This window comes from Cariama cristata, unplaced genomic scaffold, assembly GCF_000690535.1.
Source record: "Cariama cristata isolate BGI_N322 unplaced genomic scaffold, ASM69053v1 scaffold9905, whole genome shotgun sequence".
NCBI lineage: Eukaryota > Metazoa > Chordata > Aves > Cariamiformes > Cariamidae > Cariama > Cariama cristata.
Genome location: NW_009619263.1, coordinates 47,530 through 72,039, shown reverse-complemented (window position 1 = coordinate 72,039; position 24,510 = coordinate 47,530). Strand labels below are relative to the sequence as shown.

The window sequence follows — 24,510 nt, the reverse complement described above, 5'->3', positions numbered from 1 at the left end:
AAAGCGTTGCCTGTAGTACACACTCATCGAAACATCAGTGTTGCCTGTAGACTAGTAAGACCTTAGGATCGCTTCAAGTGCTACCAGTAGTTTGGTACGATGCGAACGGTTGTGTTAACAGACAGGCGCTCCTACCCCATCATGGGCTGGGCACCAGGGCTGGCACAGCTGAGATCAGACACACCATGTGGTTTTTCCCTTTCCTTCCTCAAGCAGCAACGCAGAACTATGTCATCGCTGAACAAAGCTACAAACCTATCTGCCACTCTCAGGATAGACGACGACCAGCTCTGTATAAAATTCAGCATTAGAGCACTGTGGCTGACCCGACTGCAACCATTCAGTGGCAAATTGCTTTGCTGTAGTTAGCATGGGGTCTTCTCCCCAGGCAGGTGACTTACAGGCAATCTGCAATTTTAATGACTAGTCACTAGATCTTAAAATGATTTTGCAATTGTTCTCTCAGCTTTACTTCCCTGAACGACAGAGAGTTGTCGTCACCTCACTGTTTATCTGTTTTCCTAGTTAATAATATGTTCAACATCAAACATTCTCACAGAACAAAACTGACAGATCAACCTAATTACCATGCTACTACACAGTGAGCAATGAGCATCTCTTCAAATGCCTGTTCCTCAGAGCAGAGGGAAGAGTGACTAAATCTGTTTGAATCTCCATCAGCACTCTGAAACATCTAGACATTATGACCCCAGAAACCCCAATCTTCTCCATACTCTGATGAAAAAGCATCGGTGGATCTAGCCGTCGGCGATGGAGACAATAGTACGGTTGCTCTGTCTATAAGGGGCCACTTCAGGGAGTTATTTTAACACCAAAAAGCACTCACTTCCCCTGCAGTTAGGCAGGCAACTTCGCTCCACGCCTTAAGCTAAAAATGGTCCTTTGAAAAAATCCTGGGCAGTAACAGAAATGAGTGTGGATCCCATGACACCATGGGACAGCTGACAACCTCAGCCCTCTCAAATGCTCAAGAACCCACCCCTGGATCCAGCGGTGTATGAAGAAACTTGTTGTCAGGCTGTAGCCTTAACTAGACATCGGTAAAGATTTTTTGTAAAACAATATGAAGGTTTAGCTGCTCAGAACTGGCCTCTGGAAACTCACTGATCTAATAGGGGGTTCAACAATTGAGATTCCCATCCGATCACCAGAAATGAGCACCTTTTCAAAGCTCAGCTCCACAGCTAGCAGACAAGTCATGTAACCGAGAATATAAAGAATGGCTGGTTTCCTACAGGAAAAACACAAGACCAGATGTATTTCACACAGTGTTATTCACACATTTTCATTTTGATTTTTACAGTATGTACATGTGAACATTACATTATTCAATATGAGCCACCTGGAGTCAAACCTAATCAAACTGGTCCACAAACAATCTGTATCAAAAAGCAATACTTGAGCAAAAAGTCTAGTGGTTCTACCCAAAGCCTAAAATAGTTGAAAGGAAAACCAGTGATTTTCATGTTCCTGGACAGAATTTGTGCAAAATTATTTCAGGAGAGCAAGTGGAAGATTATGTTCAAGATACTGAAAGCGCTAAGGATGAATTTAAATAGTCCTGTAACTGTCAACCATGGCATGAGTGCTACAGGGACAAAGTACTGGGACATGATCAGTTTCTACCTGGACATCCCCGAAAGCCTAACTAACTTACATCTTGAAGAGAATGTCGGCTCTGTAGATTAGAGCACACAGCATTTGTACACGGGGTAAAGACAGTCACTGAGGAGAATTAATGTGTCCCAAGGAAGTGGCTCAGAAGTCATCCTTCGTGTGACTACGGGAAAGCTCTGCCTCCAACGACAGGGCCTGTACCTCTTGAGAGGAATTAAGTGAACTGCCACGCAAAAACTACTTGGCAATTAGCACTGTGCTTACTAAAAATAATTAGGCCTACTATATCACTTAATGCAGGCACTAAATGACAGATTCAGAAACTGGAAGTAGGCCAGAACAAACTTTCCCATTTACCTATTAATGAGTTAACGCTACCACTAAAAAAAAGTAGCGCCTCAGATGTATGCTTTATTAAGATTTATGTAAACCTGATATAAACAGTAATACGACAGAATTCCTTACACAAGTTCAGACCACTACTATTCTCTTTCCTCACAATCAGACCCCTACCATAACAGCCTTTTATTTGATCCATGCTCAAGACAGTTTTCAAACTACCTTGTTGATCAAAACTTTAGGTTAAGCCATCCAAATGAATGTTTTACACAAAATACTTACTTCAACAACATACAAAGCACTTTCTTTATCTTTCAGAAACTGAATATACAAAGTAAGCTTTTTCCAAAATATTTCCATAGGCAAAGGATTAAAAAGGATTTTAATTATACACATATGGTCACAATTCTGCCTTAAAAAGATCATTGGGAAATGTACATAAGGCCGCTTGTAAATGTACATCATCTTTATGTTACTGTTACAATGTCATATGTCCAGAGAAAAAAATTGACAGTATCATACATATTTGCTTTACGCTGGGAGAAGGCTATTCAAAAATACAGTACTCTTCTGTACAAAAAAAATCATGCCACATTTATTAAGATGGAAGAAGCATTGGTTTCTGTGATAACCAAAGATTTCAGTCCATTTCTTACTATGCTTATTATCCCGACTTAAAATTTGAACAGACTGATTTCCCAAAGTGTCCACATTACCAGAATCAACAGCTATGTTATAAACAAAACATAATGTTTCTCACAATAGATAAAAAGAAAGCCGGTTCGTATTTCTGAAACAATATAAAGATAGAATTTAAAAAATCACTCTTGATTTGCTGAAATAAATTTACATTATACAACACTATATGCCAAGGGGAGAGAAAGGAACAGGGATATGAATATACACTAAAATGCAAATTTTTGTCCCAAAAAGGGGTAAAACAAATTACATTTACAGCATGAAGGTTTACAAATGTACATCTGTACAACCAAAGTAAGCATCACTACTAAATTAGCAAGGCTTGTAATAAACATCGAAACGAGAGATTTGTTTTCAAACTGTAAACTTACACCTATTAACTACACGTATACAATGCATATATTTATAGGAAGCAAAAAAGCTGAGTATTTATCAATCATGCTTAAATGTTGAGCTATCAAGTTTACTTTTCAGTGGCCCCTTTTCTCTTCATCAATACCTATTTTTTGCATCTACAGTGAGAAAGCAAAATAAATGCTCAACACTTTCAAATCCTTACAATTCTATATGCAAAATAAAAAAATACAAATCTCTACTCTTCCTGCGTTGTAAAACTGACTGTAAAGTTAATACAGGGTTCACTCCTTTTCCAACAGTGTACTTTACTGAATGGAAGTACCACCATCATTTTAATCCCTCTACCTTGTACAACAATTAAATATATAAGTATATACAGCACTTTTATTTTCAATACATTGCTAGAGAAAACCTTAGGGCACCATTAAAAAAACCCAAAACTGTATCCACAGTAAGTAATGAAAGCTAGCCTTTAAAAGTTTCCATTGTTTTGTTATTCCCTACTTTAGTTTGCTGTGCCCTGTTTATTATTTGGGTAGTATGTTGTGAACCACCAAAATACAACTTAACTTTTTGACATGTTAAATAATGTTTATGCAGCTGATCAATTTTAATCTGGTATAAAAAGACTTCACACAAAAGGGAAAAATAAGGATTAATTCTATATACAACTCTATAAACCTGTTGTGCTATGATGCTGGGTAGACCTACCAGATTGCAAGCCAGTTTATTAAAAGAATACTGTACTTTTTCCCTTTAAAAACTATTTCAGTGACTTTACAAGGTAAAAATTTACAAAATATGAGACAGCTATTTTGATACAATTACATCATATACAGGCATTCTGTGCTTTGCCAGCCATCCAATCTGATAGGTCTCCGGATCAAGGCTGGAGATATTTTTTTCTTTTTTTTTTTTAATAATTCACTCCCCAAAAATATACACAAGAATAAAAATTTTACAAATGGATGAACAAAGTCAATAAATAGATTTAAAAAAAAAATCAGAACATTTATAGTTAAGTTGTATGCTTTGATCATTCACAATTCAATTTTTCTTCCATTTCTTTTTGTCTTTTACAGCATCCCATTCGGTGGTCCACCAATTGGCCCCAGATCAGCACTGTTCTTCAGGTAATACTTTTCCAGCTTGGCCAGAATGTGTTTGCCATAGGTATATTTACGTAGAGTTGTGATGTGCGGTCGAATCTGCAAGAAGAAACATGTGGTTTTTTTCCCCCCCCTCAAAATTTTTAAGTAGAGGCTACTATACTTTAAAAATGTAAAAAAAAAAAGTCAGAAGCCTGTATTTCAAAATGTTGGAAGTTTCTGGAAAGATGTAAAATTGGTGATTTTGACTCGCCAAACAACTGACATACCTGTCACAGGAAAAGGGAGGCAGCTCCTTTTGTGGGAGTGCCCTGTTGGTGACTGGGGGAAGCAGAGCTCCTGCAGGAATATACTGGCCCCTGTGTTAAATAGCCGAGGGTAACTATGGCAAATCTGGATATTCCTAAGTACAAAATGTGCCCATATGTTAGGAAGAGTGGGAATCTCTTCTGGCGGAACTGCAGAATGGATTTATACCAGCAACCAGCAAATAAAAAGAGAAACCTGCATTTCTTCCGTTATGTTAATAAAGATACTACATTTTCATATTAAAATTATTTTCCAGAAAAGCTGGGAAAGAGAAAAGATATGAAATTCAACTTTTGAAACTTTTCTGTAGATTTACATTTTTACCTCAGTGCTCAGAGACCTCAAATTATTCTAGTTTATCAAGCTCCAATGAATTTATACATCAAGTTCTAGATTACCGAACTAGGGAGTTTTACATCTTGAGGGAAAGGTATTTTAGCAGAAAAACTAGTATAGACAGTATTTTCTGAACCACTAAAACTTTATACAAATATACCTTGTGCATTATTATCTTCCGCTGAGCAGGTTCAGCCATATCAATCATCTTCTGAACAACATAGTTGGCATACTGGTCCTTCATCATGGTGTATAAGGCACTGTGAGGACCATCATTCTGGCAACAGACCTCATCAATGAGTAAAGCTCTTTCAGCACGAGAAGCATGAGTTACACATTTTTCTACCACATTGCTGAAAAATAAGACAAATGCACTCTGTGACTTAAGATGGAACATTCTTTTAAGTAGCAATTTTAAATTTAATCTGAACAGTTCACATGTCTTAATGCCACTAAACAGTGCACTGGAAACACATCAGATCCTGATTTCCGAATCTTTAGTCTGTAATGATTAAGTTAAAGGATTATACACTCCTACTCATGTAAAAAAAGTAAATTTTCTGATACCTGATAGTAAGTAACTTGATAGTAACTAACTTGATCATCTCTCTTGTAGGAGAGATTTTCCACTGGACCTACAGTAGATCTATTGGATCTCAGGTCGCAGATGTATTCTAGTACATCTGTTTTGGTTGGGGGCCCTTCTAAGACACAACAGAGAAAGCCAGATATGAGGCTTCCTGCTTTTTGACTATAGGTGCTTCTCAGGAGCATGCCTAGATCAGAGATACTGTCAAATATTTTTTTTTGTAGAGGAATACTCTGACTTTCCAGGTATTTCAGAAACTGGAAAAGCCATCAATGCCTGTAAGACAGCATAGTGATTCTTGCCCTAAGTTTGTACTTTAAGAACTTGCTTAATTCCAAGGAGAGGATTACAAATAGTCTTATTTAGGCAGAAAGTAGAATCCGGATAAACTCGCTAGCTTGCATACAATCCTTTTTTAAAACAAATGCCCCCAATAATGTCACAGTGCATTTCTGCTTAATGTTGATGACAAGGTTAGTCTCACTAAATCATCCAGGATGATCCATCACTAAATCATCCAGAATCATCTGAGGTGTGTTTTCCTTTGCAAAAGGCACATAATCTATATTTCAGCAAAAAGCACTGAAGGATCAGTTTCATATTCTAATTTTAGAGTAGTTCAGGACTCTTTGCAAGTCTGAGACTTTGAGATTAGTCTTTGACACTTCCTAATGCATAAAACCCTTGTCAGGCTGAACCACGACTTTTTAAGGCTAGCCTTTTTATACTTGTAAATTGCTTGGCTGGACTCATACAGTCAGGAAGTCCCAGCTTATCATCATCAGCTTATCAAGCAAGTTCTACAAGAGCTTTTCACCTCGCTCTGGAGATCCTCACATGGAGACTTGGAACACATTCCCTGCGCTTGTACAAGGTGAACAAAAACCATCCCGTAAGCCCATGGAATCTTCTTTGTTTTGTTGCAGAACAGCATTTCCCCTTTCCCTTCCCCGAATCTAATAGAAAAATACTACTACTGTTCATCTCTAAAAATATGAAATTTCAGGAGGCAAGTTACACAACAGAAAAAAAACTATCAAATTCTTTTTGTAGCACAATAAATAAATCTAATACTACAACTTTGAAACGTTAGTGAATCTTTAATATATGAAGGCTGTGCAATACCTGGCAAATTTGTGCTGACTCAGAGCTAGAACTTTTCCTCTTATTTCTGAAACTATTTTACTCTTGTCTTCAGGACGACCGTGCTCCAGTACATGTTGAATAACGTAATTTCCGTACTGATCCTGAAAATAAGATTACTTCAATTCTCTTTTGTGTTCATGCCAAGTAATCCATACAGCTTTCGTGTATCGGTATAAACTTTCAAATTACTATTTGCACAGGTATAAGGAAAAATACAATAATGTCAACATTCTAGAAACAAAGTGATGCAAGAAACGTTGCATCAAGAATTACTTAATGGACCACAAAATTTACATGCAAAATGTAAATAATCTGTAAAACCAGCATTTTGCTAGAGTACCTTTTATCCTCTTAAAGAAGAGAAGTCCTCAAAATTAAGATCATCATTCTTTAACGGCTGTAAATATCTCCCTGAATTTTGGTTCCCCAAGACAGTTCTGTTTAACTAGAGACTTGTATATACAAGAAACCAGTGAGAAATAAACTAGACTGTGAATATGTAGCAAAAGGCAATTCTTGCCTTTTTACGTGTGGAAATTCCTACTGAACACCAAGTCCCTTTCTAGTATTTTAAACTGATTCAATTTCAAAGCCATTTGTAGCACTCATTTTGTTTGTCTCAGACCAAGACAGAAGATCGTGTTGTATGAGGTCTTTTGCCTTCTTTTAGAAAAGGTGCTCTTCCCATGTAAGAATACGCAACATTTATATTTTTAACAATGTATTTGTGTTTACACATTATTATAAGCTATCTGAAGTGAATCAAGATAAACTACAAAATGGCAATCTTTGCAATAAAATATACTAATTCTGTGCATTTACGATGTATATTTGAAGCTACAATAAAAAGTGTAAGAAAAAGGCTTTTTATATCTTCTTTGCCTCCCAAGTTCCAAATTCATTTTCATTAAAATGATGGAAGGAAAGAAAAACAAAAAAACAATGTCTACAAAACTAAAAAGAGGCAAATGCATTTAAACTGTTTCTTAACCTAAGAAATAGGAATAAATTATGACCAAAAAAAGGCTCTAAAATGCATTACAAAATGAGTACACGCACTAACCTGCACTAGCTGTTCTGTGTGTTGATGTAGTTCTTCTAAGATTGGCAAAGTCTGCTCAGCAGTACAGTGTTCCAGAATACGTTGAATTACTCTACAACCATATGGATGAGTTGAAAGTACAAATACCTTAAAATAGGATTGCAAACTGAAGTTAAACCAACCAAAGTTTACAGATGTAGTAATATTACCATGTTCAAAATGGAATTGAACATGCCAACTATTTCTATAAAAAAAAGTTTTGCCTGCCAATACCAGAATTCCATCTCCAGCAGAAGTCAGAAAGAGATGAAAATGCAGTTTTTTGTGTCAAGGACTCCAGTAATTACACAACTAAGAACCCAAGTTTTCACTGCAGTTTCTAGCCTACTTACTTCCAGGCTTTCCTTTGCAGCTATGACCTTTACTTAAGCACTGTTCACCTTTCAAGCTTTCCTTTTAGCTTTGTACTTCATTTTCAAATTTTAAGATTTTTGACATTTATAAAAAGGAGTTCAATTACTTAAGGGTAGATTTAGACCAGATATAAGGAAGAAAACCTTTACCATGAGGGTGGTAGAGGCAGTGGAAGAGGCTGCCCAGAGAAGTTGTGGATGCCCCATCCCTGGAAGTGTTCAAGGTCAGGTTGGATGGGGCTTTGAGCAACCTGGTCTGGTGGAAGGTGTCCCTGCCCCTGGCAGGAGGGATTGCAGCTAGATGGGCTTTAAGGACTCTTTCAACCCAGACCATTCTATGATTCTGTCCTGGCTGATTTTCACTAATTTCACATTCCAATACATACAACAGGCTCCTTGTTACAGCTATAAAGTTTGTAAGTAAGTATTCAAAACATACAGTCAAAAATCTTGGTTATTCCTGTTGCTGGCTTCTCTAGAAGCCAGTTATGTGTTTCAGGGATTAATTCAGAAGATTTAAGAGTCAGTATTGGTCAGAACTGAACACAGAATCTTGTCTGATTAGACATTGATCCAAAAAGGTGAAAAAGATATGTATTGTTACGTGACATGACTGAAGTGTGATATTTTTCATTTGCCACTTCAGACCAGCCAGTATTTTTTATATATAATTACTTGGGGCTGAGGAGCTATGTCCAGTCAATAGAGTCACATTTTAGTCAAGGGTCTGGATTTATTTACAATTTAGAAGGTGCTTCATCTACCACACTTTTTGATGTACAAAGACCCCCGACTCTAGAAACCTTGGTATGTCATTTACTACTATGTACAACAATAATTCAGGTACTGCTGTTGTGTAAAATGTGAGAGAAGGATATTGTAGATTTTGTTAAGAAATACATTTGGCCATCCGTTAAAGTAAAATCCAGTAACACAGGCAAGTTAGTAAGATTTTTACAATTCTTCGAGACTATAAAAGTACATGCTTGTCTCAGAGTATTAAAATCTTATTTAGTTGCAGCACATTCTCTAGCCTGCAGCAGAGTATCAGTCTTACATTAATATAACTTTTTTGGAAATGAAACAAAAACCCCAGCCTTAAATAAATACCGCCCCCTTTCACTTAACACTAGCCCATATGTAAGGAACAGATTAGTATATTTCTTCAAAGTACTTCCTTAATGATAGACATTAATTGGGAAACACAGAGACAGACTTGCAATATAAGCAACAGAAGAAGAAAATGGAAATTTTAATGAAAAATATATGCTAAAGAACTTTATTATTACATCAATAATTGCAATGTTGGAAGTTATAAAGGAAATTTGAAATGGCATTATCACAAAACTCAAAACAGAAAGCCTGTCCTTAAGCCAAATACCTTGTATGTATTTATATTACATCCATTGGATAGATTTATAATAGATCCAAACAGGTCTTTCTAGAGCCTTATCTCTAACAGATTAAGCTTTTTATAGCACGCTGTCTCTTCAACAGCTTTTCCATTTTATCACCCCTTTTTTATCCTACTTTAAACTAGCTGACTGCAAAGTGTCCAACACTACCTTGTATATGCAAATGGTAGAAAAAGATCTAAAAATCAAAGCAACCTTACAGAAAAGGAAATGAACTGTTGACATTACCTGTCCTTTGAATGCGTCAATGATGAACTGGAGTGACTGTGGTTGAACACACTCAATACATTTTTGTACAACATGGTTCCCATTTTGATCTTTCACACATTTCAGAACATGACCATCCAACTCTTTCACCATTTCGTTCTGGAAGAAAAAGATTATCCTTGTCTTTACAGTGATTTTTCCCCCCCCGCCCCCTCCACTCAAAGGAATATTCCATTTCATCCTAACTGTTCAATCTTCACACTCACTGGCGGTTTACTTGTGTACCTCAGCATTTTAATTTAAACAATGATTTTAGTCCCTAGGGCATTTCATAATGAAGGGAATGATCAACAATTTAAGCAAGTAAGAAGACAGATGCAATAAAAAGAAATAAAATTTAAAAAGTAGTATTGCTCTAACTTACAATTACCTGCTGGTCAGGTGAGATTGACTCAAGTGCTTTCTGAATAACACGACAACCATACATCTGTAGGGCTAATGGCAGAACATGACCACGTATGCGTGTTGCAAGGGCTAACTTTTGATCCAGGCTTCCAAACTATAAGAAAATAAATATGCTGTTAACAAATGAAGACATATTGCAGCATGCTGGAATTTACACGTCAAAGTACTTTCATGATGTATTGCAGGTTTACTGCCTGCCTTGAATGATTTTTCCCTTTGTATTTTTGGCAGGTATATTTACCAGAAGTTTTCATTTTCTAAATGCAACATTTTGTAATATTCCACATTCCAGCCACATACCTGCTATCAATGCATGACCTTGAAAGACAACAGAAGATACTGAACAGTTTATACTTGTCTGTCCGTAGAAATATCTAAGTGCAATAACCCACTTATTTAGACAAATTATACCAGGCAAATTAATTACAGATTACTATAACGTATTTAGACAAATTATACCAGGCAAATTAATTACAGATTACTATAACGTATTAATTCAAATCAGATTTTGTCTGATATCTCAAATTTGTACTGGTCAGTGTATCTTACATCTTGTATACAGTAAGCAAGCTGTAACAGGAAGGGGCAGGGGTGTGCACGTGAAGATTTCAACCTCTGAAGTAGCTTCTTGGTAACTTCACATGGCTTGAATGATCATTCTTACCACAAGTGCTTTGGGAAATCTAGAAATATTTGGGCTTTGCAGAGCAAAATCAAAATGCTTTTGTACACTGGCTGTATTAGAGTATAATTCAATCAACATTTTTCAGCAGTAGCGCACTCCTGCTCATATTATTCCCTCCATGGTGCTACTACAACCTTCTGTGCTGCTCCATGTTGATCAGAGTAGAAGCCAGTCAAGCTTCATCATAACACATAACCCTGTTCCCAGATCCCCACACAGGCTCCTAAGTTGGCACACTACAAGAGACCACACAGAAGCGACCACCTGGGTGGCACCAGCAATATTCATGCAGCACTGCTGAGAACTGTCAAACCCAACACCTGTAGTCACGTAAGATTCTGAAGAAAGCTCAAATAACCTAATCTTCCTACTTAAATAATGAACTAAGTCCCTTACTACACCTAAGGCCTAGTGCACTTTTTTCTTGAGAACTCTTCCGCAGAAGTAAGATGAAAACACTCAATTGACAATGATTATCTATGTATTCATCCAACCTAACGCTATGGAAAAAAACAGCAACTGATGACCCTTGAGCAAGATCAAGACCTTACACAGCACACATCAGTCACGTTTTTCAGAAGACATTTTGATTTGTAAATAAAAAAATCAAGTAAAAAAGAAAAGTGAGCACATTTTTTCATAGATTACTCATTAATAACTACATTTCTGTTTACAGTAACCATCTTATTTCTTATTGGACATTTTCCAGCTTCACCTTCTATCCACCCAGATACTTACCTTTCCTACATATAACTGTTCAGGACACAGGTATTGCTTTTTTTTCTAAGTCAAATCGTGTAACTCTTTGATAAGGACTTTTTTTTTTTTTTTAACCCCCATAGTTTTTAACAAAAAACAAAGCTGTTTTGAATACTAGTTTTAGTAATACCGGATGTATCTTATGACAACCCCTCCTCAAAGTTCTTCAGCCTCAATACATTTTATGTGAGTTTCTTCATATACAGCACTGGATGAAGTTCACACAGCTATTTATTTGGGTGCAAAAGCATTTTACAGACCCATTCTTTACCAGGATGCAGTAACCAATAAAAAGTATCCTTCAAATCTTTGTGTTTCCCATCATCTGCTGAAAAGTCTCTGTAAATTACACTAAAAGGCTTGCAAAGCCTGAGCGTGCAGCATGTACATTCACCAATGTTCACCAATGTATGCACCACCAGTGTAAAGAGAAACTGTGCCTGTTATGAAAAAAAGCAGGGCATATAGAACAGAAAATACATATGCAGTGTTATACGCTTCAGTTCTGTGGCAAAAGTCCAGTAGAATTCTGCTATAATGTTAAGAAAAAAAAAGTTAAACTTAATCAGATCTTAAAGCATTTCATTTGCATTGCTGTTCATACACTTAGTGTTATGCTTACCTCAAAGAACTTCTGTATTACATAGTTTCCAAACACATCAGTCATCAATTGATACGCTGCTTGCAGGATCTCATTAAATACCATCTGGCGCTCAGCTGGAGTAGCTCGCTCCAGCTTTTGCTGTATAAATCTAAGTGCAAAAAAAGGTACATTATGCTTGACATAAACAACAGGAAAACCTCTCGAACACTGTTTCAATGAGACACCTCAAAATTCTAAAGCAAGTATTCAACATTTATTAAAATGAAAGTAGTGCCTTTGCACATAAAAGGATACATTTTAGAACAATTATACTTAAAAACTTTCATTTGAAAAGGATTAAAGATGAAAAGAGTAACAATAACTAAGTACCTGATGTATTGCTGAAAAATAGTTTTACGTTCCAGATGCCAGATATTTTGTTTTCTTAATCAACACTTTTTCGATACCTAAACACTAGAGTTTACAAGTCTAGTTATGGGGCTATTTCTACACGGAGAACTTCTACAAGCAGCTAAATTTATACTACTTTTATAATGAAACTTCCTAGAGAAGAGAAAGGTCAGTGTAAGAACGTGTGCTCCAATTAATCGCATGCTTTGTACTAAGATGACTAGCAGCTCATTCAAATGTTTGATGTTAACATAACAGTATCAAAGCAGTAAAATATTATTAAGTTATTAACTTTACTATAATAATTACCTAGAACCATGCTGGTCTTGGGAAAATTCAACAATATGTCCAACAAGGTCTCTTAGTTGAAGATTAGGGAAACGATTGTTCCTGAAATCTTCCAGCAATCGACTACGTCCAGAAGGCATAATATCAGACCTACTGTAACGAAGGCGTGAAGGAGGGAAGAGCTGACTGGTGGAGCTAAAAAGACTGGAGGTACTTGCCGCACTGCGATACTTTGCTTCAGCTCCAGGTGCTGCAGAAATATAGCGACCACTACCATTTGTCAGTCCTCCTACAAGGAAGCAGTTCTGTCAGTAAAAGTCGTAAGAAAAATAAACAACAGCAAAACAATAAATGTACTAGAACTATGGATATACCGTGGAGCCAAAGAAAACAAGTGCTGTCTTGTTATTTATATTTACCTCATAATGGTTGGAGGAGTTAGATAGCTTTATCTTCCAATAAATAAAACCATTCTCCTCCTCATTTTTATTTTATGTGAAGGGCACCAAGAAAAGAAATGTCATTAGAAGAATATAACAAAGCAGGTAAAGTGAGCACCCACTCAGACTTACAGAAACTTTAGAACTGGGTGGGCCTTAGCTTAGTGGGCAGATTTCCACTTCACAAGTAATACTGACTTATACCCTTGTTGGTAGTCTCAAAGTTAGCCAATTGTTTCAAAACAGACCATGAAATCTGAACTACCCTTCAGTCCCTACTGAGGTACCTTTCCAACTTATAGTGTGAAACGGCATTTTTGGGGAGGCACAGATGGTGCCTCTTGTCATGCTGTACCTGCTCTGCAAGATATCTAACGACTTCAGCATCCCAGGCCTTCAATATGGTACCTCTTGTAAGCACTAAATATGTCAAATTTCAAACTAGGTAACTAAGAATGCTCTACTTAATTCTAAAACAACCAAAGATCTATCAAACTGAACTTCCTTTTAGAAACATGAAGTCCTTTCCTTGCTGTGAAAACATCCACCACTCTCACTTTGTCTTTCCTTACTTTCTAAGAACTGAATTGCGTTCCTATGTTTAGGTCCTACTCCTTTTTGCTAGTGATTCCACCTTCAGCTATCATCATCATCTCACAAGCCTGTGAATTTCTACTTGCATATTGCTCTCTAAACAGTTTATGTCACTCTGAACTCCTCCAGTAGGCCTCTCTCCCCTCCACTTTACAACAGGCAGCAATTATCACAAAAAGCATGCAAACAAAGCATCTTTCTCAACTACAGTATGATTTTAAATAAGGGATACTGCTACGATACTACAAGCAGAAATATTCAAAGACAATTCCCACCTAGAAACCTCAACCCTACCACTTAAAAAAAGAACTCCTCCAACCTAAAATTATCGAGTGTGAATTGGAAAAGGAAAGCATTTTCAGTTTCCCTATCTAGAAAGTGACATAGTAACTGAAAGCCCTTTCAAAGTCAACAGAAGAAATATCTACGTTTGAACTTAAAACAAATTGCAGTACGTGCTGTTTGAATGGTGCTCTATTAAAAAATTAAAAAAATAATAAAAAAAAAAAATCAGCTGACAGTGCCCCAGCCAAGCCTTCTTTTGGTCCCAAGTATTTATAAGGCCAGGCAACAACAGTGCTACAGTGGGCTGGTAATGTATTAATAGTAAAGTATCTTTTTTGAAAGGTCAAATTGCAATACCAGAATCCGAGATGTTAGAGCTCTGCAAGACATATCAAGCATCACATTTATTGCACTGTACAGGATTATGCCCTAAACCAGAAATAATTAGTATTTATTTTACAATTAGTTTTCAGAATTACTGATTCTTACCACTGAAATATTTTATGCCCCACAATACCTTTTAAAAACCACTAGGTTTTCTTTTAAATTAAAGCCTCTTAATTCTTTACAGTCAGAAAAATCAAAGTTTTTTAACTATCATTTGCAGTTTCCATTGACAATCACTATTTCCAGAAAAGAGCTGACACTGTCATGATGCTAACAGACAAAAAGAAAAAAGAAACCCAACATTCTGCAGGTGAAGCAGTATGCAGAGTGATGCTCTACAGTAATTTCTCTTCTAGGAACGGTCTTCTAAAGAACAAAAAGTCATGTACCTGGAATTATGGTATTTCTCAGCTAGGTTATTTAAATATATGAATGAAATCCTAACTTCCTTGTAAATACTGCGTAGTAACATTATTTAATGCCACGAGAGGGCAGCAAAGCCCGTTTAAAATGAAGTCTTACAGGCTACCTTCCTGTTACAGCATCTCTATTCCTCCACTGATCACATGCTCAGTTCTGTGCCAGAAACTCCTAGGGTAGTTTTGACGATGTGCTCACAAACTGCATGGCTCTGACTAGCATACACAGTCATGGAACTGCACGTGTGAATCAGGAATTGTTTCAGTTTTTTTAAAAAACTGAGCCTTCAATTTATACAGCAATTAAAACAGATTAAGAAATTTGGTAGTTTTTAACAAATATGCTATATATGTGTAGCAGAACTGCATGTATACATTTCACACTCAGGATCATCAAGCCTTTCTTCAGCCTAATTTGGGAACCATCCCTTTTTAAGACTTGCAAGATGTCTACACTGCAACTGGAAGGCTCCTGTCTGGCCTGTGAAACTACTTCACACAATCATGTTAAGCAAGATAATGCAGGAAGGCTGAAAACACATCCACTGTGCCAAGAAGAACCTGTCATGCTTCAAAAGTGCACGGAAAGCTTAACCTTGTAAAACCCTGGGCACTATTATAAAAAACAGTAACAGAATAGGTAATTAGCTTTTCTTCTCATGTAACCGTCTATTATAGAAGCAGTGTTGTAGCTCAGTGGCAACTTCGCAGATTTGAAAACCAGTAACATCCCCAAAATAAAAGCCTATTGTCACAGGGACTTAATAAATGCAGATATACTCTTGTATACAAAGGACTATTTTCTTAAATATTGTACTCATTACTTTCTCAGTCCAAACCACCAAAGCATTAGTGTGGTCATTAAGGACACCTGGTCTCCTTCCTGACTTGAGTGTGAACAGCTTAGAAAAAGGAAACTGAAATCTTATTTCTGGTTACCCGAATCCTCCTGGTTAGCCTACTGCATCCCCATGCTCTTCAAGAACTTCGGACACTTCTTTTACAGATTCTGATTCCAAACTGGAAAGGTAACAGCCTAGGTCTTCCAAATTATTCGGGGAACATATCCTACTGAATAAAGCATGTAGTCTAAATATTTCTGCAAACACTGAAATTTTAAAAGACTGTTACCAGGCATCAGTATAGCCACACAATTACAAACCACTGGGGAATAAAATGTGCAGTTCATTCTTCAGATAATCACTTAACTATCACTTCTGATCCCATAAAACAAAGATCTCCAATGCAATGAAGAATATTAAGTTGTTTTACAGTTTAATTGAACCTAAATCCCTGTGGCTAGTCCACAGGGAAGAAGAGGCACAGAGATATAAAGGGGATATAGACTAAAACAGAGCCTTACTAAGCTTCAAGGACATGGAGCATGTTAAATTACTAACTCCTTAACGTGGATAGCATATTTAATGTAAAGGAGAACATGAAAAAAATATTAAAAACTAGATCTAGGCACATTTATTTTGATAGTATTAGTCTGTTAGTACTTATTACCAAAGTATTTCTTCACTTGTTTCTAACCAAGACATAAAACAGATTTACTGCACAGTAACTATTGTTTAGATCAGTCAGCAATATGATTTTCTAGTAAAATATGTACAAGTATATAAACACTTTAAAGTTGATTTCTACAAAGTATTTGTTTATCTGTAAAAAAGTAGCTCCATCTCATCCTCAGCTAAAAATTTCATCTTCATACGGAAGACAGAATTACACATATATATGTACACATACATACATGTATATGTATGTATATTTTGTGAATCAATGCAAGTGCTTATTATGTCTGGCTTACCGAAGCCCTACAGAGTAGGTAAACAGCGGAGGCAATGCAAAGTTCCCCATACTGTCTTGCCAAGGTGCCCTTACTCCTACCTTGAACAACCACTTCTGAAGATAAAACAACATCAATCTAAACTACTAACAAGCTTGGCTTGCAATGCACAGAAAAGAATTACCTGCAAAAGCCCGGATTTTAAAAATCTTAAATCTACACCAAACCCTTAAAATGCTGCAATGTAACGTCAAACAAAGTAAGCACTACCAATCTAAAAGGATTTTTTAATAATGTAGGAAAATTACTTCCTCTTGCAGTTTTTTGTCCTGGGAGTGAAAGGGTAGTTCAAATTCATGACCTTACTGCTCCAACTGATTACAGTAAAGCAGCAGTTACAGACCACTGACAAATCCCTTCAAATACATGAAAACTGACACTAGAACAAAGTAACTAGCACATTCCTATTTTAGGATGTTGGATAGGAGTTGGTAAGAAGAGATAAAAACAGTAAAATATCACGAATTTCTCGTAAAAGGGAAATTGGTCTTTTAAGATACAAATTGCAGCAGTGTCTGACAAAGGGGTTATAAAACCACGCACCCTTTCCCAGTATTGTGCTCTAATATTCCGGTGCCTGAAACAGGAGCAACCGAGTTTGATGCCCATTTTAAAAGAGGAGTTAAACTGAGCTGAACCTGTTGATATAAGCAGGCAGGACAAGAAGTTCTGAAGGTGGAGGGAGAGCTGCATTTGACAGGCATTATCAGAATACCAATGGAAACTGCATGCAGACATGAACTTACAATGTTGTTCTACTCTGAAAAGTGAATATGATAATCATACCCTTCTTAAATTATACTCCCTGTTTGATTTCAGGTATAACTTCTCATTCGGTGAGAAAGCTTTACCTTTTTATTTTTCATATGTAAGAACAAAATAAATGCTTCCAAAAGTGGCTGATGAACACAGCAGAATAAATTTATCAGGACAGACAATTAACTGCAGAAACAGTCTTCCAACTTTTTGCGATGGTGCACCTTGGATGTAACTGTGCAAAGATATGACACAGTGCAGAGCGCAGGAAACGCTAAAAAAAATTACTGCATTTTTGTGAAAGCAAAAATCCAAAAGACCTCAATTTCCAAATTTCAGATTGATTTGGTAAGGTAGCAAAAAGTTTACTCATAATCAAGGTCCGCTTCATTTGCAAGATGAAGAGGCAGTACACACGGAAGCCAACAAGGTTGTGTCAATTTTCAGAGTACAACTGTACATTCTGGCCTTTACACACTGATCTAGTACATGATTTCAGCAAACTATTATGCTTAGTTCACACTGCCAAACAGTCCGAAGTGGATTAAATTCCGTATTTAATAATTTCTGCTGATAGAGGAAATCCTCTATACTGATTGCAGCTTATTTTCTCAGAACTGAAAAAAGTCTTTTAACATTCATCAAATGTGAAACACCATAAAGCTTTAAATGTTTTGAATTTTAGATAATGCCTTCCAAAATTTGGTTTAAGTATAGTTTTCAGCAATATGAAAACTATTGTGAGAGTACTTTGAAAAGAAAGAAAGAAAAAGATTTCCATGATAACCCCATTGTCAGATGTTCAGAACTTTCTCAAAAGCCTCCATTTGGGCTGAAACTTTCCATGCTTGGTCTCAGCCCAAAGGTGCACTTTGTAGACCTGAAAAAGGAAAAAAGGTAAGTAAAAAAAAATAAAATGTGCTGAAACATCCCCTTGCCCAGTTTTACTTCGGGTATTCAGCACTTAACTGTGAAGGGGATACCGAACTGTAAATGTAATATATTTAAATTACTTTTAAGCTTGTTATACAAATCACTCATACATTTCTCACTTAAAGTGTATTTTGGTAGGCGCTTTTAAATTTTTTCCTGTTTTATTGCACTAACAGAAGTAGAGGGGATTAGGTTGCCCATTACATGCACAAAACTGTGCACTGAACAGTTACTGGAGCAACAGGCAACTCAATCCTGAAATGATATCCGGTTTCATTGTATGATTTTAGCATCCAAATTAAATGATCACAAATATTTGCAGCGAAAGAGGGGAAAGTTTATCAAGTAGCCTCAGGTTAGAGGCATTCTCTTCCAAATATACTGTAGGCTGTGGTGGGCTTTCTTCTGATTTAGATTTTATTTTAAATTTCTTTTTTAAAAAAGAATGAGCTCCCATGCCATCTAACTAGCTCAAAATTTTTCTAAAAGATTACTATCATCATTCCTTGTAAAATACTTCCGATAACAGAGAGCCACCACTGACAAAGCCTTTGCTACTTCTTTCACAAATGCCTTTTTTTTTTCCCCCCACCAGCTTCATGATAAACTATTGTCTTCCTGGCAAAGTATCTGGGCCATGAGGTAGTAGGCTCACTGATCAAAAAAAAAAATAAATCACCTTTCGACATATTTTACATTAAGAGTTCTGCTCACTTTTCTACTTTATCATAGTAAGGGGCAGTAGTGAAAGTCATTTCACTGTTAAACACAGAATCATCTTAAAATGTCCTCGAAGTGGTAATACACTGAAGTAGAAACAAAAATAATGCACCTTTGCTTATCATACTGTAGAAACATAATACAAAAAGGACGAATAAGTCTTACTGGGCTCTCTATCGGGCTTCTACAAGGGAAGAAAAACCAGTTGTTGGCCCGATACTGCAAAAAGCTGAGTGCCCTCCACTGTCAAATCAATGAGCATTTGAGTGTGCTCTTCACCTTTCAGGAACGGCCCCTCTTCATTACAAAACTGTTTAACAGCAAAGGTAATGTGACATCTCTTATGCAACATATATTTTACACATAGAAATACATACACACATACAAAAAGAAAGTGTTTTTTTGGTTTTTGTTTTTGTTTTTTTTACCTAAATGCAAACTGGATGAGGATCCATGTGATGAAAGTGATGGCGGTGGCGTAAGTGAATGTCCTGGCGTTTGGCTTGGCAGAGGCATGCCTATTGGACTTGGAGAGGAGGAAAATCCCAGACTATTGTAAAATGGCTGCCCTATGGGTGCTAGGCTGCTACTAGATCTTTTGTACAAGTCAGAGCTAGTAGATAGAGAATCTCTCCTTGTGGCACTACTACTTGCAGAACTGCCAACTGAAGAAGAAATAAAAAGACCCTAATTACACAGTGTCAACTGAATAAAACCTATCCCAAACTACAGCTGGGCAATAACAGATGTGATCACAATAATTACAGCAATCGTTATGACAAAGACAATTACTGTGATAACCACACATGCTTTAAAGTAAATCTAAGTGGGTATAAATATACCACTGGTAAGAAATTTCACCAATGCCCATGTCTTTCAACATTTCATTCTAGACTTCTCACAGTAATATTGCAGTACTCTGTTTTAATCACCTGGCTTCAGGCTTTGGGACAAATACGGAATTTATAAGATTAGATTACACTGTCACTTTATAGAATAAATGATTCTGAAAATATTTCCACTGAACTCTTCAACAGAATTTTTTCAATCATGATTATTAGTCAGTGTGATACTTGATTTCAGGAAAAAGGCTAGAGACAATTGGTTGTTGTTTAAGGGTTCCAAAAACAATCTATGTTGCTGTTCAACTGTTTCTGAACTTCCTCTTGTTTGTGAACCCTTCACCTGTAGGAAAAAAATGACTACTTAAAATACCCTATTAGAATACGGTTCTCAAAGAGGTGTTTTGAAAAGACATTATAAAGAGGGAATAGGCTAAGAAGATGAGAAGCAGAGCAGAGAGAGGAAAATTAAGGTGAGAAACTAAAAATGTAATTTTACTGCTACCAGTATTTCTGAAAGTCAAATTAGACTAGAAGCTTTGGATAACAGTGTATTAGCGAAGGACTGGTTATCCTGCACAGCATCATTCAGCAGGGTGATGAACAGTCTAGGATAAATTAGGAGAACAATAAAAAGGTTTTAGAAATGTTAGATTCTAGTACCTGTTGCATACTAGTGAAATATTAAACTAGAGTACTGATTTTAAACACTGGAACATTGTACTCATGAACAAAACCAAGATTATGGATGTTTTGATAACAAAGATGTTTCTTAAGCTGAATTTGGAAAATTGATTTCTACTTCAAAGGGAAAAGGTCAGAATTTATACTTCCATAATCTCTTAACCTTGTCAGGTACCATCCTACTAAATCAGGCAGCATGGCCCACTATAAAGGTCACCTGGTACTTCCCATTTTAAGACACTAATTTATTTTCTCATAACATTAGCAACTTGGTTAATAATTTTCACGGCAGGTACCTGCTTGGATCAAATTTTTCAAAGAAGTTCTGCCCAAACAACATTGCCATTTCTAAAAACAGGCAAAGAAAGATGTTTTATCCTTAGCAAAATTATCCACCTACCTATTATTTGAGAAGTTAATACTTTCATGTACTCAGACCAATATGCTAGCAACAGGAGACCTTTATTTTCATGTTCTCTTTGAGCTAAAAATCTTAGCAAAATCACAGTTTGTACAAGTTCAGCATAGATCTGATACAGACTCATAGCTGAAAACTTGAACTTGCTGTCCATACACAGCACATTTGAGATGGCTGATAAAGGTTTTCCCTGCAATTGAATTTCTATGCTTCTGGGTCCCATGTCAAAACCAGACTTTAAAACTGCTGTCCAAGATCCCACCTCGTGTTCAGAGGGTCATCAGGCAGCGTGGAAAGGAAGTTTTCTACTTCAAATGCAGAGGAGACAAAAGCCAAACACAAGAAATAGACCAGGAAAAAAGAAAAAAAAAAGGAGGAGGGAGAAACCAGAACCAGGAAGAGAGGAACGTCAGACAAAGGAACCAACAAGGAGACCGCAAGAGAAACTGGCAAGCACTTTCAAAACCAGTGGGACTGAGGATGAAAAGAAAGCAGATCTGAAGAAAAGTTAGGCTGTAGAAGGTACATGTGACTGTGGGGCAAAAGGACTGGAATAGTAAGATGACGATGAGAACATCACACAGTACAAGCAGAAACAGAAACATATTTGGGAGGGGAAGCGGGAGATAAATGTTGCCTGGAAACTGGGAAGGAAGACATACTAGAGGAGAAGCCAGAAGGAAAAGATACTGGACTAACCAGGCAAGGAGGTTGAGAATAAGAAATCAGAAGAGTAAATTAAGCCAACAGTTGAAAGAAATCTCAAGATTTGAGACTAGCTCTACAGGTTCTGGCTCAGCTACTGAACCACTGAATGTTACTACAACGCTACATGATGGATTGTTATTTTTGCAACTATGAAAAAAGCTAAGCGAACTTAGCTAGCTTTATGGGCTTCTTACTCAGCTAAATTACTGCAGCTTAACAAGTTACCATGAACCAGCTGAGCTGCCTTTTCACACACACAAGCGAAGCTCACAAAAACCAGAAGATAATTTGAATTAGCTTACCCCTTTTCACCACTGTCTAAGCTAATGCAATTCCCTTACACTTGTTACAAGCCAGAAGTAGGCATCTGTAAAGCTGCCGTAGTTTATGTAATTTTTGGCTAGCTGTTAAGCTGCAGTAATTTACCATCTACCTAAACATTTAAAATGGAGTATGAACAACTTTTATAATAAAAGAGCATAGACTGTAAAGTACATACAGCCATTTATATGGTATGGTTACCTCTTCTGGTTTTTACTTTGTTGTTCAGTCATTCAGCTAGAACATGCTCACCTTGGCATTTTTTGCAGAGCTATTTTTTTTTCCCCTGCAACAACTGAAAACATAAGGGCAACAACTGTATTGCCATCTGTCAATCTTCATGGTTATATTTTCACTGAAATTCAACCTTTGCAACACACTGAGGGGAGTTACAAAGAAGCTGAAACTTTGGCAGATAAAAAGTTAAACTTGTTTTTAATTTGCCTCAACATGCATTAACACCATTTGTATAAATACTCATCTATGTAATTCATATATATATATATACATACAGCTCAGGAACTCTTTTTTAAAAAAAAATAAAAATCAGGAAGCATTTTTTAAGTGGCTAGTACAGCAAGTACAATTTATACTTGGCAGAAGGGCACTTTCAATATACTTTATTCCAATAATGCTACTAAAAATATTTCAGGTTTAGATAGCACCTTTCATCAGCACTTCTCAAACTGCAAAACATAGGCTTCCTGCTGCCCTGTGGAAACTACCATGATAATTAAACCACCTAGGATACTGCTGCAAGATTTCAGCATATGCTGTCTATGCTGAAGACTTTGGCCAAAACTCTGGAACTGACCCTTGCTACAAGGAAAAGGCTTAATCTCCTGTGCCAGAAAGAACTATGCTGATTCTTCTTGAGTAGATACACATCTAAAATTTGTATTCTATGGAGAATTCTATTCTTTGTGATAATGCCAGAAAAAGACTTTTATGACTTAACACTGTTCTATCTAGAGACTTAAAATGGGTGCATTGCATTAAATATGCAGATACACTCATCATCACTGTCTATCAATGAAAAGAAACTCTGCCTAGAGCAAAACACAGCTGCTAAGAATTCACTGAAATTCTGCAACTAGCTCAGGACAAATTATATTACAAAATATAGCACTTGGATAGCACAATTACTTTGTAAATAAGATTTACCTGCTGTGGTATTATGGAAAATCAAGAAACCCTATGCAATGAGTAGCCTCTACTTTTTTTTTTTTTAATTAAAGATGGTATGTTTAGAGTCTCCTACTCCACTCTTTAAAATCAGATATTAGAGAGGATCAGTGTAAAATTTGATTCTGTATTTCCTAGCATTAGTTCTGTTAAAGTACACATTTGTTCAGATGATTTTATGAGAAATCTCTGTGTTGGTACATTTGATGTCACTATGAACCTCCACTTAGTTACCAAATAACAGCTATCATGTTTTAACACTGAAGGGCATGTTTTTCCTTCTGTTTTTCCATACATTAAGCTATCTTGTATAAATCTTCACTTTCTACATTTCTTTCAACATTTAAATTTTTAAAAAATTATTTCTCTTAGGGCATTTACTTTTGAGAAGAATATGTAAGGTACATCAATTTCCCCCAATTTTTACCCATGTGCAAGACATGTAAATTATAAACATGCTCCACTGATTTCATTAAAATAATAATAAAACTAAGCAATTCAGTGCTGTAACTTATGAGATTAATAGCCAAAGGAAATACTCTTTAAAAGAAGATATTTTGCTTGCCTTACTAATACTGAATCTGAAATAATCGAAAACCTAACTTGCATGTTTAAAAACTGTGAATAAGAAAATTCTGCTATAGAGCAGAAATATGATGGTAACATTGATTTTTTTTTTTTTTTTTTAAATACAAATAGGTTGATTATTTAGGAGCATCTGTTGAAATAATTTAAGGCCCCAAACTTGCACAGAGCTATTCAGGTTTAACTGTATCTAAGATTAAACCTACCAGAGTTAACAAGGACTATTCCTGGGTATTAAGTCTTTCCATTTTATAAATCAGATAAAAAAAGTTATGGAAACAAACACTTCAATACTAAATCAAAATTGAGAAAGTCATATGCTATTCAATTTTTTTTAAAAAATAAGGAATTTTCCTGACACGAAAATTTACAACAAAAGAATGCATCTCTCAAACATCATCAATTGTTATTTTAAGAACAGAATGAAGACTTCCTTGGGAAAAAAAAAAGTTTACTAAAAACACTAACAAACTTCTGGGGCAGAGTACAGTGCTCAATATGGAAAAGTATTTTGGAGATATCTATGACTACAGGATATACTTCAAAAATGCATCTTGTACACAGAGCCCAAGTGAATTTAAAACCCCCTTTTTC

The 24,510-nt window shown here is 36.3% G+C and overlaps 1 protein-coding gene across 5 annotated transcripts in view; it reads right to left on the bottom strand.

Moving 5' to 3' along the window:
• Positions 1 to 2,148: 2,148 nt before the first annotated feature.
• The window catches only part of PUM2 (pumilio RNA-binding family member 2), a 65,116-nt gene continuing 42,754 nt past the window's right edge, over positions 2,149 to 24,510 (bottom strand). For 3 of the 5 annotated variants that reach the window (XM_009701175.1, XM_009701179.1, XM_009701176.1), the window contains 9 exons: positions 19,602 to 19,838; positions 12,812 to 13,079; positions 12,131 to 12,260; positions 10,030 to 10,158; positions 9,621 to 9,758; positions 7,586 to 7,711; positions 6,502 to 6,623; positions 4,948 to 5,140; positions 2,149 to 4,241 (listed from right to left, as the gene is read on the bottom strand). In XM_009701175.1, coding sequence (XP_009699477.1) covers positions 4,110 to 4,241; positions 4,948 to 5,140; positions 6,502 to 6,623; positions 7,586 to 7,711; positions 9,621 to 9,758; positions 10,030 to 10,158; positions 12,131 to 12,260; positions 12,812 to 13,079; positions 19,602 to 19,838 — 1,475 coding nt within the window. In that variant the 3' untranslated portion in view covers positions 2,149 to 4,109. Of the gene's footprint in view, positions 4,242 to 4,947; positions 5,141 to 6,501; positions 6,624 to 7,585; positions 7,712 to 9,620; positions 9,759 to 10,023; positions 10,159 to 12,130; positions 12,261 to 12,811; positions 13,080 to 19,601; positions 19,839 to 24,510 lie in introns of all 5 variants that reach the window. The other 2 variants (XM_009701178.1, XM_009701177.1) reach the window with 2 other exon arrangements.